The 17,708-nt window shown below is 57.9% G+C and overlaps 1 protein-coding gene across 3 annotated transcripts; it reads right to left on the minus strand.

The window, feature by feature from the left end:
- Positions 1-1,346: 1,346 nt before the first annotated feature.
- Positions 1,347-16,886, minus strand: RAB37 (RAB37, member RAS oncogene family). Of its 3 annotated transcripts, XM_033076930.2 has the most exons (10): positions 16,735-16,886; positions 11,024-11,134; positions 6,861-6,971; positions 4,883-4,924; positions 4,670-4,736; positions 4,529-4,581; positions 3,982-4,047; positions 3,300-3,356; positions 2,963-3,039; positions 1,347-2,853 (listed from the first exon to the last, which is right to left on the minus strand). In XM_033076930.2, the coding sequence occupies exons 1-10, from the start codon at positions 16,771-16,773 to the stop codon at positions 2,748-2,750; spliced, it is 729 nt and encodes a 242-aa protein (XP_032932821.1). In that variant the 5' UTR covers positions 16,774-16,886; the 3' UTR covers positions 1,347-2,747. The 3 variants fall into 3 exon arrangements, with proteins under 3 accessions (XP_032932821.1, XP_032932822.1, XP_032932820.1); XM_033076931.2 differs by lacking the exon at positions 6,861-6,971 and having other exon boundaries at positions 16,735-16,882; XM_033076929.2 differs by lacking the exons at positions 11,024-11,134; positions 16,735-16,886 and adding an exon at positions 8,845-9,589.
- Between the last annotated feature and the right edge of the window lie 822 nt (positions 16,887-17,708).

The raw sequence follows: 17,708 nt of genomic DNA on the forward strand, positions 1-17,708 counted from the left end.
AGCTGGGGGCCAGAGAGGGGGAAGATGGAGGGACCCCCAGAACCCCAGGGGATTTGCTCTGCCCTGGCTCCGTGTTCTCTGCTCGTGGATTGAGAAGCAGAAGTATCTGCAGGGGGTCATGAGCGTGTGAGATCCTGGGGTTTGGGCTCAGCCGGGGCAGAGAAGGCAGTGACAAGCCTGGGCTGCTCCGGCGATGCCACAGGGCTGCTGTGCCAGGCAGATCTTGCTCCTAAGATTGTCCCAGAGAGGGTGGCACAGAGGAGCCATAGGTGTCTCCAGGGCAGGGCCTGGATGAAGTTCCTGGGCAAAGGTCCTCAGGAGAGCCAGGATGTTTAACCAAGCTGCAAGTGGGGGACAGCTGCATGCCATGGGACGTGTCTCTCACAAGATGCTCTGCCCCAAAACCCTGCTCAGGGACCCCAGCAGCCGAGGAACCCCTGTGTGCTCGGGGTGGCCGTGCTCCAGCTCTGTGGGACCCAGCTGGGAGTGGAGGGTGGACTCATTTGTTTCCTCCACTCGGCTGAGCATTCGCCCGCAGCCACTGGGCCCTGAGAAAAGCGTTGGAGAGGAATCCCACGGCAGCCGGCAGCAAATGCCTGTGGAGAGGAAAACCAGGGCAAGCGTGTTGTGGTATGGCCCCAGGATGGGGGGATCTATCACCCGTGTCACAGCCGTCCCCTTGGCAAGGGGGCTGTGAGCAGCACAGCCCCACAAGTGAGCTTCTGGGAAGGGCAGATGCAAAGCTAAGTCAGGAAACAAAACCCAGCTCCAGCAGGACTGGTCTGAGCACAGGACCATGATAAGGAAGAAAGGCAGCAGCAAAGGAAACAGCTGAAACTGCGTTTGGGTCCAACAGTGCCTGGGGGATGTTGGGCACAGGCAGGACCGTGGTGCCCCAGCTGTCTCCTCCTGCCCTTTGCCTCTTGGAGTGAAGTTAAAGGAGCTCAGGCAGGAGGGGGGAAGGAGAAAAGAGCCAACGTCTGTTTGTGTTGAAGCCATCCAGCATTTTTTTTTTGCAGACATCAGCCAAGCGGCAGCAGCAATGCCATTGGTGGGAAGACGGAGTTATTTGGGGAATGCTGGACTCCGCACCATGAGAACAGCAGGGGAGGAGGTTGGTTTTAATTTAACAGGCCATGTTTACTCTTCCCCTCTCACCTTTGGTCAGTCTGAAATGTGCAAGGAAAGCCCCCCCCGGCAGGAAGGCAGGGAGGAAGGGGCTGGGGTGCTTCCCCCTCCTCCCAGGGCCCCCCAGCCCGGCTGCTCGGCAGCGCCTGTGTGCAGCAGCCTCCCACGTTGCAGACCCAGGGCAGGGATTTCTCACGCAATAAACAATCAGACAGATGCAAAGCCTCAAAAATATTCAGCTTTAATCTGTAAACTTGCAAAGAGAGACCCAGGAGCAGAGCAGAGGTGAAGGAGGCACTGGGGCAGGTGAGACATGAGCAGTCAGGCACAGGGCCAGGGAAGATGCTTATGGGGACAGATGTGCTGGACAGTCCCTGAGTCCTACGTGCAGCAGTGCCATACCCTCCACAGCTGCTCTCTGCATCAGTGCTTCAGCTACACAACCAAATATTCACCATCTGACTGCTCCGGGTAGTGCTCAGGGGAGTGGACAGTGCGCTCGAGAGAGCAAAAGAGCTGGGCTGAGCACCAGGGATGTCCCTGAGCCCCACGGGTGCCCAAGGGAGCAGTGCTTGCTGGCTGAAGGCTCTCAGGCATCTGGTCTCCAGAAAGTGGGTTCCAGCTGCTATTTGCCAGCAGCAGCAAGGCATGGTTGTATTGCATGGGAGAGAAACCCAGCCTGGCCTGGGAGGTGGCAGAGCTGGAGCATCACCCCAGGTGATGCCACTGTGGGCAGCTCCTGCATGAGGCTGGAGATGGTTTAGTCTGGAGGCATTGAAATGAAAAACCCTTTTCTTGTTTAAAAAAAAATAAAAATAAAATTCTCTGATTTCTGTGTCTACAACATGGAGAAGCAAAGTTTTTTCTGAATTGCTTTGCGTACCAGAAGCGCCCCAAGCATTGCTCAGATGCTCCCAGGGGAATTTTACTCCTCATACCAGCTGTGTGGGCAGGGAGCAGGTTTGGCTGGACCCTTCCCCATCCCAGCCCTTCCCTCGAGCAGAGCCAGGATAAAATGGGGACATCATTGGCTTTGTGGTGGCAGGAGGATAAAAGCCATTGGCAGCAACTGCAGAAACGAGGAGCCACAGCAGAGCGTGGGCATCGGGGTGTGGGGCAGAGCTGAGGTTCCTTGGAGGGAAGCCAGAGCCTGGCAGCACCAGGGACACAGGGGTTGGACCAGGCCCTTCCAGTTGGACAAGAGCAGCACTGTGAGCAGGAATAGCTGCACAGGAGGGCAGGACTGGGGGCTGCAGGGGGGCTCATCCATGGCACAGTCCCTCCAGCTGCTCCAAGGGTCCCTCAGTGAGGAGTGTGGCTGTGTCCTGCACCCTGCTCATGTGATGGAGGTGTTGGATCACCATGGCTCGCTGGCCAGGCTGGCAGTCACCACGCCACAGTGATTCCCACGGTGGCACAAAGGTCATTGCTCTGCAGGGCAGCAGGATCTGAATCCTGGCACCAGGGCAAGGGCTCTCCTGATGCACTCTGCTTCACTGTACTGTCCCATCCACCTTGGCTTGTCAGAGCTTGGTTCCCTTCGGTGCTTGAGGGCAGGACTGGGCCCTGCTCTGCCTCCTGCCTGGGGCCCCAGGCCTGCCAGCTCCTCTGGGCCACCCTCAGGAGAAGGCACAGCAGCTGGATTTCTTCTTCTGTGACTCGATGTACTCGTGGATCTGGAAGCGGGGCTCATCCAGCGGCTGCACCGCGCGCTGCTTCAGCTCCCTAGGGTGGTGGGGCTGTGTTACCCCCTCCCACACTGTGCTGGTGTGTGGGAGGTGGTGGGGCTGCAGGGGACACCTCCTTTGCTCAGTCCCTGGCCCCAGGTACTCACTTGGCAATGGCCAGGAAGGCCAGCTCCACGTTCATGCCTGTCTTGGCACTCGTCTCCATGAAAGGCACTCCATACTCCTGCAAGAGCAGCATGACTCCATCAGTGGCTGTGCCCAGATGGCCTCCTGGCCCTCTGAATCACCCCTCTAGCCTGGACAAGGCTTGAGGGTCATCCCCTCCCTGCCTTGCCCCAGGATTTGCATACAAGTGACTGCTGTGCTGCCCCTGCAAGAGCCAGGCAGGTCTGGGCACTCAGAGGGGACGGCATGGGGTCATGGGAACCCTAGTGACATGAAATTGTGTGGGGGGGACTTAGGTTAGACCTTGGCACAACTCACCCTGGCCAGTGATGCTCCATCCTCCGTCCTCACAGCCCTCTCACTGCTCACATCAGCCTGCCAAGGAAAGGAAAACCACACACCAGGCTGGCACTCTAGGGCATCTGGCAAACCAGAAGTGTGGGGTGTTGAGGAGAATGACAGGAACAGAAGAATTCACTGCCCAGAGAATCTGGGATCTGTGGAGCACCTGGGACCTGGGGACACTGAGGATCTGGAGCAGTACCTGAGAGCACCCAGGACCCAGGGAGGCTCTGGTACCCTGCTGAGCATCAAGTGCCCAGCATCATCCAGGATCCAGGGGACATCCAGCCCCAGGGGGATATCCAGTTGGGCACTGGGGCACTCAAGCAGCATCTAGGACCCCTGGAGAGCATCTGAGACCTTGTTGGGCCCCTAGGGTTGGGTGCAGGGGTGCATGCAGGCCTGGGTGGGCATTCCATTGTCAGCAGTATCCAGTAAAGAATCCCATTCGAGGAGCATCCTGTCCCTGGAGCCTCAGCCTGGTGCTGCCACCCGCTGGCTCCCGGGAACACTGCCCTCTCCGACCCCCCCAAACCCCGGGATCACCTCTGCCCTTGGCTGAGCCCAGAAGGCAGCAGAGCCCCATCTCTGCACAGCCATGGGGATGGCAAGGGCACAGCACAGCAAACCCCAGGGTGGGCGAGGACCCTGCGCTCACCTTATTGCCCAGCAGCATGATCACCACATCCTTCTGGGCATACTCGTGGATCTCTGTCAGCCAGGCCTGTGGGGCAGCAGGACTGTGTCAGGGTGAGGAGTACTCCTGTCCCTCCCCCAATCAGCCTTCCACCCCTCAGTACCCCCCTCCCTTCCCTCTCAGCCCTCACACCCCCTCAGCACCCCCATCTCTCCCCCACGAGGACAGAGATAATGAGTTTTCTTGGCACAGGCATTATTCCAGCATCACAGACGAGCAGTCCTGAAAACACCCTGTCTGCTGGCTGCAGCCCAAACTGTAGTTCACATCCTTCCCAAACCACATTTTCTCCCTCAGGCATTCACCATGTCCTTAAACAAAACTCACCCAGCCATGCAGCACCCAGCCAGGTGCCCTGGGATGAGCTCCCAGCTGGCTGGGTCTGGCCAGAACAGCCAGTGTTTACAGGGAAAACAGGCTCCCAACTGCCCCAAACACCCAGCCAGCCCAGCAGGGCACCCACAGCCCATCCTGGGGAGAAACACTCCCAGCCCACGGTGGGACTCACACGGATGTTGTCAAAGGACATCTTGCTGGTGATATCGTAGAGCAGGAGCAGGGCTGGAGAGGAAGAGGAGGCAGAGGCATTGTTACACTGCAGGGTTGTGCTCTGGATGGTCTCCCCATCCCTGCTGCACCCCAAACTCACCCTGGGCATCCCGGTAGTAGGCGTGGGTGACGCTGCGGAAACGCTCCTGCCCTGCAGTGTCCCAGATCTGCCAAGAAACTGCCCTGATGAGAGCAGGGAGAGCAACCTGCCCGAGCTGGGTCTGCTCCTGCCCCTCCCAGCCCTGCCAGACCAGCACGCTCAGCCTCAGGTGGATTTCCATCTGGAAATTTCTTCCCCCCTCCCAAAGCTCACCTGCAACTTCACCTTCACACCATCCACGGCCACCACTTTGTTCTGCAGAAGACAAGGAGAGCACATTTATCAGCCCAAAGCATGTCCTGGTGCATGTGCCAGCCAGCCCTGGCGCTGAGCTGGCATTCCACAGCCCCTGAGCTGCTCTCCCCGGGCCAGTGGGATGAATTTAAGCTGTGGGGCTGGACCTGGGTTGAAGCCTCATTGCTACAAACCATGATCCTGCTTTGGCAGCTACAGGGACAGCCCAGAGCAGCAAACTCTCGAGTCAGGGTGAAGAGCAGAGTCAGCAGAGATGAGACAGCAAGATCCCAGCTGCCTTGGATCCAGTGCCTCGTCCATCTCCTACAGCCAGAGTCCCTGTCCTGTGGCTCCCAAGTCCCCTAATGAGTCAGACTGTCCAGCAAATCCCAGCAACACCAAACTGCTCTGGATCCTGCTGGGAAGCTCTGGGATTCAGCAGCCCCTGGGAAGCTGGCAGAGCTGTGGAAGTGGGGAGGCATGGATGAACCACACATAAATTTGCATTTGTTAATAACATGTTGGTGTGCTTTTATGTTTGCTCACCAAAAAGCCCTGATCTTTCTGATGGGACTCTTCAGCTCCATGCTGCACTAAAAATTGAGCCTGTTTGCAGTAATTTAAGGGCTTTGGATGCTACAAACTGCCTGGGCATGCTCACTGCATGATGCTAGGAGTCCTACTCAGGTTTCCTTGCTGGTGGAGCCTTGCTTGGTTCTTAAAGGACGTAGTAAACACTGAGCTGGAGGGGTTGCATGTAGCACACGGCATGGAAGGAGGAAATCTCCTGGGTCAGGATGGTTTGCAGCCAGGTTGGGCTGGGACTGAGAAAGGAAAGAGGTATTTCCAGCTGAGCTGGGAAGGCAGATATTGAGGCTTAAGCAATCACTGTTCTCATCTTGGAAGCGCAGGGGCTTCTCTCCAGAGGCCAGAAAAAAGAAAAGCAAAAACTACTGAAAAGCTATTTTAATACTCTTAAAGAATCATCCTTGGAGTCTAAAAAGAGAAGACCCCTATAAATAATTCGGTTGCCTGGAATTGTTTGAAATGGAAATTCAGCCCGTGTGGAGATGACAGCATTTGAGCAAATGGGCTGGATAAAACAAAAACATGCCCTAGAAGACCCTGGAGATTACCTAGAGCAGTGAACCATGAGCTGCAGGAGGGGATGCTAGCACGAGGCAGAGCAGATACCTATGGGCTGGCAACACCTCTGGGGGCATTGAGCCCAGCAGATTTTCCTTCTTTCATGGTTTTTTCATAAGGATAAGCCTCATGGCCTCTTCAAACCAAACCCACAGCCCTCTCTCTCCCCCAGTCCCTGATCACCAAGCCCCAGTTCCACGAAAAGCCAAGCACAGGCAGGCAGCACGAGTGGCAGCAAAGGGGAGCAGCTGCAGCTGCGGGGGCAGAGGAAGCTCTGACCGCACTCGGCACGTGTCGGTGGTGTGGGCAGAGCCCTGCCAGGGACACCCCCGTGACTTCCTTCCTGCTCTGCCCTGTGCTGCCAACAGCTGGGCCTCCCTCAACACCCCAGAGAGACCCTGCAGCCGAAATTTGGTGAGCAGAGAGCAGCTCACCAGGATCTGGTAACCCTAACAACTCCTCAGCACCTTTCCAGGCATGAAATTACAGCAACCAGTGTTTGTCCCTGCCAGCTGTTGGCTTTGGCCTGCATGATGGAGCACACTGGCACCCCCAGCCCATGAATGCAGCTGGGATGGGTTAACCTGGACTGTGTGCTGAGTTAAAGGCAAGAGGCAGCAGTACCAGCGAGCTCTTCTGTCTGTTCCTGCTCTCCCAGACAGGGTGGAAGGGTTCCAGCAAGCACCTGCTGCTGGTTGGGAGATAACTGGAGGTACAGAGGCTGGAAACCCCCATTCCCCTCCCCAGCACCCTGTCCTGGCCCAGGTGTGTGCTGGGGGAGGTGAGAGGCTGGCAGCCGTGGTGGTCTCACCCGGAAATCTATGCCCACGGTGGCTATGAATGTCCCGGAGAGAAAGGCCCCGTCTTTGAACTGGAGCAGGAAGCAGGTTTTCCCCACGCCCGAGTCTCCAAGTAACATCACCTGCAAGATGGGCGCAGGGAGAGATGTCAGCAGGACAGGGAGGGAGCAGCACCCCTGACTGGTGCTGAGCCCTCCCCAGCTCCTTCTTTCCCTTCGTTTCATTCCCCAGGGCTGGTCCTTATGGCTCAGGGAAGCCCCACGGGAGCTGGGAGTGGGATAGGATCCCTGAAGGTGCAGCCAAGCAGGGCTCCAGGGCAGCAGAGTATCCCCAGCCATGAGAAAGGGGGAGAGCTGGTGTGAAAGCAAGCACTGCAGCAAGAAGAGACATCTCCTAGCCAGCCCCTGGCCATGTCCCAGCCTAGGAGGCTCCTAGAGAACCGGCCACAGCTCCAAGTGCGTGATGCCACCTCCGCCCACGCTGTGCCCCTGACCCGGGTGTGCCAGCCCGAGGGCTGATGCATGGCTTGGGCAAACCCTGCATGTCCGGGACTCTGTCCCTGTCGGTGCCTGCTGCAGACACCAAAGCAAACACGGTGCCTTTCCCCTCCTGCTAAGCAAACAGGATCAGCCCAGGCTCTCCAGCCGCTCCAGCACTGCTGGAGTCAGGCAGGGAACCATTCTGGGCTCCATAGGCACAGCCTTTCCCGATCCTGTGCTCCTTCTGCCTTCCTGCAGCAACCTGTTCCTGCCCCAGCAATCATTAACCTGACTGCATCTGGCCCCCTGCGAAAAAAAGCAGAGAGCAGGACTGCAGCAGGAAGGTCCATCCCTGCATGCCCACCCTGATGGATGGGTGCTGGAGCTTGCAAAGTAAATCCCTGCAGCCCTGTAGCCTCTGGGGCAGGCAAACACAGTGGGCCACCTTCCACAGACATGGCACAGCAAATGCCAAAGCTGGTGGTTGGAAATGCTCTGCCTCCTGCCACCACTTTGCTGGTCAGATCCTTTCCAGGACTTGTGGGGAGCTGGGAACACTGCTCAGTTCTGCCTCCACCTCACTCCAGAGCAAGCTGAAAACTGATTTTCTCCCTCAAACACGGAAATTGCCCCTCCACGCAAAGGAGTCAGAGAGGGGAGGATAAAAGCAAAGGGAAAAAAGAAGTTTAGAGAAGATGGCAGCGTGCAGGGCCACTTTGGAACGGGCTCAGTGAGGCAGCAGGGGATGTCGGGGCTGGCACCATCAGTGCTGGGCTCAGCCTAGGGCTGTATATGAAATTTAGGGGGTGAAAGTTTCATCAGCCCCGTGCCTCCCCTGAGCTGCTCAGATAAGGAAGGTGCTTCCTGGGGCAACCCTGGGCCAGGGTGGGGAAGAGGGGGACACTCAGGAAGGAGGGCAGAGTGCAGAGGGGCGCAGAGACATCCACAAGCAGCATATTGTGGTGTGAGTGAAGGGGAGCCCTGGGCTGGATCCGGGGCTGAAATGCTTCTCCCACCTCGGCCCTTGGGGTGCTGTGATGGCCTGGATGGGGTCCTGCTCCCCCTCCCTGTGCCACGGGAGCGCTGCTGCGGGGCGGGCAGGAGCCCCTGGCCCTGGGAGAAGTCTGACGGGCTTTAAGGGGGGCAGAGCTCGGTCCTGCTCCTCTTACCCCCAAAGCCCTGCTCCTGCAGCTCCCTCCTACTGCCACCCCCGGGGCAGGGCCCCCATCTCCACCTCCCGGGGACAGAAACCCCAATCCCCGCTCCTGCAGCACCGGGGGACTCCCGGGGCAGAGAAGGGCTGGGGATCAGCCGGGGCTGCCGCCTCCTTCCCCTTCCCCTTCCCCGCTTCTCGGCCGCTTCCTGGGCGCGATCGCAGCAGCGGAGGAAGCGGCGGCCCCCGGGACCCTTCCCAAACCCCTCCTTGTCCCCCCCGAAAACGGGGAGCGAACCCAAACCTTTCCCCTCCGGCAGAGCTGGGAGGGTCCATCCCTGCTCACCCCGCGCCGCTCCCCACCTTGCCGGACAGTTCGTAGTCCCGGGGCAGCGCCGGGGGGTCCCCGCTGCTCCTCGGGGGTTCCCCGCTGCTCCTCGGGGGTTCCCCGCTCCCCTCGGGGGTCTCGCTCCCCGCCGCCCCACCGGGGCCGCCCATGCTGCGTCCGATAGCGGCCGCCGAGTCCCGGAGCCAGCGGGAGCCGCGGCCCCACCCGCCTTCCTCCTCCTCTTCCTCCTCCTCCTCCCCGGCCGATGCCATCCCCGAGGCCGTGCCTCCCTGCCCAGCCCGGGCAGGGATGATGAGGAAGAGGCTGAGGAGTGCAAACCTGCCCCACTGCATCCCCACGGTGCTCGTGTTTGCAGCGGCTTGGCCGGCGAGCAGAGCCCCGGCACATCCCTCCGGACACACCGGTGGGGAGAGGAGGAGCTGCTCACCCCGCTAATGAACAGTCACCCCGCCCCAACAGAGTGTGGGGATGGAGACCCCCGTGCTGCCAAACCCCTCCGGGACAGTGGGGATGGCAGCTCCCGCCCCTTCTGCGCGGCCCCAGCGGGGCTGAGCTGCGCCCCGGGTGAAGCCCGGAGGAAGCGGAGCAGGAGCCGCTGTCCGGAAACCACGAGCGGTGCCGAGCCTGTTCAGCGGTGCCGAGCCTGTTCAGCGGTGCCGAGCCTGTTCAGCGGTGCCTGCGTCTCACCCGGGACGGCTGCCAGCCCTCCCTGTCCCCCCGCTGCTCGCAGCCCCCTGCATCCCACACAGCCTTTGGGACCCAGCTGATACTGTGCCTCATTTGGGAAAAGACTAAGTACGGCGATGGGGGAGAAACACGTGGAGAGAGATGTTGTGTTACCCAAAACTCCACCCTGTAAAAGCCCCATACGAGTCCATGCTCTACAGCTTCCCAAGTCTTCAGTTTTAAAGTCATCACTTCAAGTACAGGAGCCTTGAGCCCTCTCTGATCTACTTTCCCTGGAATATCTCATCTCTCCACATCAAGGATAATCTCAGGGCAGCCCCCTCCCTGCTCACACCACTGGGATTCAGGGGTGAAGCGCAGAGCTGTGCTCCTCGCTGCTCTGCAGGTGAATTCCATGCACGGCCACAGGAGGTGCAGTGCCAGAGATGCCCTCTGGAATGGCATCCACCTCCGTGCCTTCTGGGGCTGCCAGCTCCTGCACCAGCCAAGCCTTCCTCTGCCCCCCGGGAAATGGAACCTGTATTTCCAGTCCTGTAACTGCGCTCAGACCCAGCCAGGGGATTTATAGCTCATATGTGCTCTTTGGCCAAGAAAGTGCCCAGAGCTGGAGGCTGGAGGCACCTGGAGTTCCTGGAAGTGGCTGAACTTCCCTGCAGCAAGATGGGGAGGGGGTTGGAAGGATATAGAAAACCATGCTGGTGCTCCTGGAGATGCCTGGCAGGGAAAGTGCCTGGCTGAGCATCACTTCCACACACTGGCATTTGCTGCGGGAGAAACAAGGCAGCCAGAAGCTGATGGAGACCAGTGGTGTGGCTGAGCCTCCTCTGCCTGCTCATGGCTCAGCAGGGGCACCCTTGGCTGCTGGTCCCTGGGGTGCTTGACCCCAGACCATCCCCATTGGGGCCAGATTTTCCTGCTTCCTTTGCTTGGACTACAGAGAAGATTCCTGTGGGTAATCACATCCCCATGGGTACCAGCCCCAAGGATGAGTTCCAACATTGTCACGATGCTGAAGGGATGACAGTCCATCTGGAGTAAGGTCCCGAGCACTGTCCCTGTCCTGAGCTCCCCCAGGACAGGGGACACAGACATCAGAGCCACTTGAGACCCCATGGCAGCTCTACAAATAGCTCTGGATGGCAGCCAAGTGCTTTTCCCAGGCACTGTCACCATCTGCCTGACTTTTTTCCAGGGCCCTGGGCAGGACACAGGCTGGCATCTCCCTGGCAGAGCAGGGCAGCTCCAAAGTCAACTTTCTGTGTGTGAAGCATAAGGCTGCACTCAGACAAGCCCCATCAAGGGTTTTGGAATATGGAGCTTCATCCTTGCCAGCAGATCAAAGCATGCCAAGAAGCACACAGCCAAACCAAACTCTTCATCCAGCAGCACCCAAAGCAAAGTATCCAATTCTTGGTGCTTACCACAGATTCATAGATTCTGATTTCCCAAATAAAGCTGCTCCCCAAGGGTGAGTGCACAGCCAGGGACCAGGGACTGGGCACTTACCGTGAACCCAATGCCCACAGTGGCAGAGAAGGAGCCAGGAATGAACTTGCCCTGATCAAACTGGACCAGCAGAGATGTCTTCCCCACGCCACTGTCTCCAACCAGGATTGTCTGCAAGGACCAGATAAAGAAGTATCAGTGGAGGTGCAGGTGATGGGGGATCTGGGGGCCAGACATTTGGCTAGGTGTGCTGAGGGATGTGGCAGGAAATGTAGCAGGTTCAAGAAAGACCCACCCCGCCCCAGAACTGTCACATTTGGTTCTGTCACTTGCCCAGAGAGGAATTCCCATCCCTTTGTCCATCTCTTTGATTTGAAATGTGCTCTGGGATGAGCTTCAGACCAAACCCACTGTGCCCTATTCAGAGAGATGGGAGGGAAAGTAAAGCACAGCCTGTCACGGAGAGTGAGCAGTAGAGATGCTCCCACCCCAGCTCGGGAAGCTGCCGGGCAGAAGCAGCCTTGGCTCACACAGACTTGTTGCAAGACCTCTTTGGGAGGACTTTGGAGTCACTGGATTAAGTCCAAAACTCTTTAGTAAAGAGAGCATCTCTTGCAGCTGCTGCACACAGCCGCTGCCACTGTCACACAACCTTGCTGGGTCACTGGGCTGGCTCTGTGCTGCCCTAATATTGTGAACCCACACAACTCCCTCCTGCAGTGATGGGCTTGAAGTCCTGGAGTCTCTCTGCCTCTCCAGCCTCCCTGGGAAGCCCCAGACCACTCCCACACCCGAGCAGAAGGGACAAGGGAGCTGTGCTGGTGTCAGAGCTGTCACCTCCTAAGCAGCTCCCACTCTGCCAACCCACAGCCCTGGTACCCACACCGCACCCCTGGGCAGCTCATCTTCCCTTCTGCTCCTGCCCTCAAAATCCCTGACCTGAGGGAGACCTGCAGTGCAAACAGAACCCCTCCCTTCCCTCTGCTGTTATCTGGGTTTTGTCACAGAGCCACTGGCAAACATTCCCATCCTTTCAGGAAACCAAGGAACTTTCAACCTTTTTGCAGGACACGAATTAAAATAAACACTCTGCTACCAGCCTTCTTGCTAGAAGTGGTTTGAGCTTTGTCATTCAGGAGAGGGGTGTTCCTGCAGCTGCAGTTCTGGCAGAGTGTCCCCTCTGTTACTGGTTCCCTGTCACCCCTGAGGCTGCAGGGATGAGCCAGGGAGATGCTGGGACTAAACCTCCCCACCCTCTGCATCCACTTCTGCTACACTTGGCTGCATCTGGTTTTGCCCTGCTTGGTTTGTGTTTGTGCAGCTCCAGCAGCCTTGCTCTATCCTGTAACACCTCAGTCCTTTGTGTCCACCCTGAAGGGGCTTCAGTACCTCCCCAATATGTGGGGGAGCCTCTGTGCACACCCAGCCCTGTCCTTCTCCTGCCCCAATGTGCCCTGGAGTGTGACCAACCCTGGCACTGCTTCAGGCACTGCATTTCCCCTTGTGAAACACGGGATGAGTGTGAAGGAATGTGTTTAATAAATGCCTGAACAGCCCCAGCAGATCAAGGCCTGATTCCATACCTGGGAGGCCATGTGGCATTCACAGCACCTGGAACTATGGTTCCTGCACCCCACAGGTCCCAAAGAAGTGAAACCAGCAGCCAAGGAGCTTGAGGACCACAAACAACGCAGGGCTGTGGACTGGCAGTAAATCCTGCCTTGCATAAAGCACCACTGCACAACCTGCCTGGAGCCTGTTCATGCCAATACACTTGAGTGAATGTTTGCATCAATGAATCAGCACTTCCACTTGGAAAACACGTCCCAAACACTGAACCTGTCCTGGGAAAAGCCTGACCTGCTGAGTAGAGCTGTTGGCAGGAGGGAGCCCTGCACCTCTGCCAGATGCAGGCTGCTGCACAGACCTGTGTGCTGAGAGGCAGCAGCCTGTGCCCAGATCCACAGCCAGAGATTTCTCCCTCCTCCCTGCCTGGGCTGTTTGCAGGTCACTTGTACATTCAGAGCAGCCTCGTGAGCTGGGAGCTTGCACAGGATCCAGGGGAATGTTGGGAGGCAGAAATCTCTGGGCCAGAGGAACTGGGTCACCCCTTTCCTGGGGGAAATTTCCCTGCCCAAACCCCCCTTAGCTTTTCCCTAGGGCCCAGAACTCTTCCCAGTGTAAAGAAAAGGATATACCCAGGAGCAGCTGGATAGGAAAACACTCCAATAATTCATTACCACGGGGCTCCTGCACCTTAGTGTTGTGTACTTTGGTGTTACATACTATTTCCAGGTAAAATACTGATGCTGGGATGTGCAACAAGACTGGGTGCACCCTGCAGTGCTGTCTTTGGGAACAGTTAATGTAGAGAGCAGCATTAATTATAGAGGGAGAAGAGCTGGTTGAAATGAGCACCAGAAAGCCTCCAGAGCCCAGGGTTTACAGAGAACATGTATAAAAGGCAGATTCCTCTATTAATAATTTAAATGGGATTCATAATAGAGACAACTCATGAATTGCTTCATGACTTAATAATAACAGTAACATTTGCCCTGGATCAGCCAAGAGAGGGCTCTGTGAAGGGACAGCACAGTGGAAATCACTGTGGGCTTCCTGGTTACCAAATAAACAAAAAACAAGAACAAAAACCCCACTGTGGGAAAGATGGGGCTAGTCAGCCCTTGAAACATCTGACTGGACATAAGTGAGTCATGATAATAAAAAGTCTCCCAGTGACGAAATTCCGTGGCTGTCCTGACTCTTTCACCATCCTCAGCCACAGACTGACATCCCCCACTCCTACTCAGCCCCACGTTTTTCCAGGGATTTTTTGTTTGTTTATTTTGTTTTGTTATGTTTTTTGGGGGGTGGGGTTGTTTGTTTATTTGGTTTTTTTCGTGGAAAACTTTAGTAAAATGTTGCAGATTCTTTTTGGTGCTGTCGATCCTCTCTGCCTGGTGGAGATGGAGCAGTGCTTTGCCAGAGCTGGGCAGGGTATAGAGGGAAACCTGACTGAGATCTGGACACTCACTTGGTGACAGTCCCACATCACCACTGCTGAGCCCCAGTGCAATCAAAGCAATCCTTGTTTCCAGCTAAAGGAAATTATTTCCTCTGGGTGGGCAGAGGTAACCTGACTTCTCCACCACCCCAGAGCCCCAAAGCAGGTACAGCTTGTAACACCCTCCTGAAAAGACTTGTCTGCCTGCTCTCCCTACACCTGGAGTTAGTTTTGGAGCTAATTCAAATGGAGATAGATCACCTTCAATCAAAATCATTGCTGGCTTGGCCTGCAGACACACGGCAAAATAATTCAAACTCCCCATACTTGCAAGGAAAAGAGAGATTTTGGTGCAACCTGCCAAGGGAAGGGAGGTTTTGCACGGCTGTCAAGGCAGTGCAGGGAGGCAATGGCTGCAATTCCAGTGCCAGCCAAGCAGGAGGAGATCTGGGACAGTGTGTGTGTGGGCTGAGGTTGTCTTCCCAGTTCATTCTCAAGATTTAACATGCAGAACCTGGACCTGAGCTAAATATAGCTAATGGAAACTTGACAGGGTAAAGCCCCAGTCAGGGGGTGCAGGGAAGGGAGAAGTGCCCTCCACAGGCTCTGGTGTTGCTCTCAACGAGCTGATGAAACCCCAAACCCACAAGTCTGTGCCCAGGTGAGCAGGATTTATCACAACAAATTGTGGCAAATGTGTAGGTGTCCCCCAGCACAGCTGCCTGCAGAGCTCAGCTGGGCCATGGCACTGGGAGAGGTCTGAGGGTGAAGATGTGGCTGCTTTCTGCCCCTCAGCACCCTGCTGTCATCATCTCTCAGGCTCAGACTCAGTCTCTGAGACTTCTTTTCAACCTGCTCTTTGTACAAAGTTGTGCTGCCTCCCCCCTGCTCCAGACAGTACTCAGGGATGGAGCTGGATGCTGCTAGAAGCTGCATCCCTGTGTGCCACAGGGACAGTACAGGGCTGTCCCCACCTGCCCAGGCACCATTTCACCATGGCCAGGACACTTACACTGGCTTGAGAGAGAGCCTGGAGCCCTCTGCCAGCCTGGCTGGGCCCTTGCCTTGGCAGAGGCTGTACCTCAGCCTTGCAGACATGAGCTCTAGAGCTGTGCATCAAACAAAACCTGGCTCACACCATGCAGCAGATCCCTGTTTGCAACCCCCTGTTAACACCTTGCATCAACCACAGCCAAGGAAAACATCCCTCTGCCTTTGGGTCTTGTTCCAGCTAAACCGATCCAGAAATCACACAGGAGGAAGAAAGATTGGCAGTGGGTCAAACCACCTGAGAGCAGAATGCATCATTTTGTATCAAGCAAAACTTTTCTGGAACAGCCCAGAATAAACCTCTGCTGTTGCTGCTTTAGTTAGGTCCTGGCCCATTTCCTCCCCAGGCCTGGGACCAACCAGAAATCATTTAATCCTTGTCTCCAGTCTGCAAAGCTCTCTTGGGGTTTTTCAGCACATCTGCTTGCTCAGACATGAGATCTAGTGAGGTATTTGCTGCCTCACTTCCCTGGAGTGACAGCAGCCCTGTTTCTGCAAGACAAGCAGCCCAGCCAGGAGAGGCAGAAAAATACCACGGGAAACAGCAGGGAACAGGAGACTGGAATATTTTTTTTCCCGGGCAGGTCCTCTGCCCAGACCCTCATTTCCACCAATTTCATTCCTTAACTGCTGCAATTCCTTCCTGGAGAAGAGAGAGTTAAGGCTTTGCAAAGAATCAAAGTTTCTCAACTCATCCCTGGGGATATGTTCTATGTATTCCATGTACAACAGAAATGACAGCTGCTAGTAACTTATAATTTTCTGCTAATCAAGGGCTGGGCACCTTGCCCTGAGTACAAGGAGGTACAGAACAGACTGGGATTTGTGAAGAGGGATCCACAGAACCCCAGCCCTTCCCCTGTCTTGTCCCATCCCCGCTTTTCCCGAGGGTGCCAGTTCCTGCAGAGTCACTGGGGACTGCAGGAAAGCAGCGTGAGGACAGCAGGAGGGAGTGATGCGTGGATCTATCACAAATCAGCATCTCCTCCATGGCTCCAGGAGCTGCAGGGCAGCGCCTGACTGCAGAGAGCAGAAAGCCCTGCTGCTGCTGCTGCTGCTGTCCCCGCAGCACAGCCCGAGCGCCCCGAGCCTTGCGGGGACAGCCCCAGCCCTGCCCGCCCTCCGTGCCACCGCAGTTACAAAACAGGACTGAAAAAAGCACAGTCCCAGGAGCACTGCAAAAGAAGATTTCAAAGCAACAAGGGCAGGAATCTCTGGGACACGGCTCTTTCATGGCAGGGAAGTCCCGGCTAGTTAATCTGCTTCTGGCAAACAGAGCCCCGGGGTTCAGGTGCCCCGGACCCGCCGAGCCTGCACAGGACAGCGGGAGCGGCTGAAGGGCGGCTGCGGGCTGTGCCGCGGGGCTGGCCCGGTTCCAGCAGTCCCGGCTTCCCAAACACGCTGAATCCTGCCACCCCATCAGCCGGGATGTGGCTGGGACCGGAGCCAACCCCTGCAGGCTGCCCATCCCCACAGTGGGGAGAGAGATGGAGAGCTGCGGCCGCACCGGGACGGGAGTGACAGACGGACCCCACCGGGAGACCAGGAGAGAGGAAGGGCAGAGCGACGGAATGTGTCGGGAAGTTCAAGCAGGAACCCTAATCCGTCTCCCCGCTCTGCAGTCCCCTCCCGGGTGCCCCCATCCCCATCCCCATCCCCATCCCCATCCCCATCCCCATCCCCATCCCCATCCCCATCCCCATCCCCATCCCCATACCTTGTGCAGCAGCGCCTCGTTGTAGCCGTCCCCCACCATGGCCGGGGGGGCTCGGGGGTGCCCGGAGATGCCCGGAGGTGTCCGGAGATGCCCGGAGGTGCCCGGGCCAGGCCCCTGAAGCACCGCGGACAGCGCCCGTCCCGCTCAGCACCGCGGGCAGCGCCCGCCCCGCCGGCACCGCCCGGCTCGGTTCGGCACAGCCCGGCTCGGTTCGGCACAGCCCGGCCCGGCACAGCCCGGCCCGCTCGGGCACCGCTGTCCTGCCGTGCCCGGTGCTCGCTGCCGCCACTCACGGGCTCTCCCGGCCGGCGGGGGCGCAGCGGGGAGAGGCCGGTCCCGCCCGGGGGCGGGGAGGCGGCGGGAGCGTCCCCCGGGCCGGCAGAGCCCGCCGGACTCTCCGCAGAGCCGCGGGTCCCTGCCCAGCTCTGTGCAGGGTGATGCAGCCCCCGAGCCTGCACAGCCGCGGGTCCCTGCCCGGCTCTGTGCAGGGTGATGCAGCCCCCGAGCCTGCACAGCCGCGGGTCCCTGCCCGGCTCTGTGCAGGGTGATGCAGCCCCCGAGCCTGCACAGCCGCGGGTCCCTGCCCGGCTCTGTGCAGGGTGATGCAGCCCCCGAGCCCGCACAGCCGCGGGTCCGTGCCGTCGCCGCTGGGAATCGCTGCGGGAGCGCCGCGGGGCACGGCCGGCCCTGGCACAGAGATTTTGGGTACCAGCTCCGGTCAGTGCCGAGCTGAGAGCACGAGGTCAGAGCTGCTCCAGCCCGGATTCACCGCAGGCTCGTTGGCACTTAAGGAGCCTGATGCCCGGTTGACACAGCCCACAGAGCCCACGGGCAGGGGTGAAGCTCAGAGCTGCGTGGTGACCGGTGTGACACCCCAGGGAGGCGGCAGATCGTGCTACCCAGGCCATTTCAGCTTCTTTACCAAACCGGTGCTGAGCCTGGTTTACCCTGGCATGTTCACTTTGGCATCCCAC

The sequence above is a fragment of the Catharus ustulatus genome, chromosome 20 (assembly GCF_009819885.2).
Source record: "Catharus ustulatus isolate bCatUst1 chromosome 20, bCatUst1.pri.v2, whole genome shotgun sequence".
NCBI classification, from domain to species: domain Eukaryota; kingdom Metazoa; phylum Chordata; class Aves; order Passeriformes; family Turdidae; genus Catharus; species Catharus ustulatus.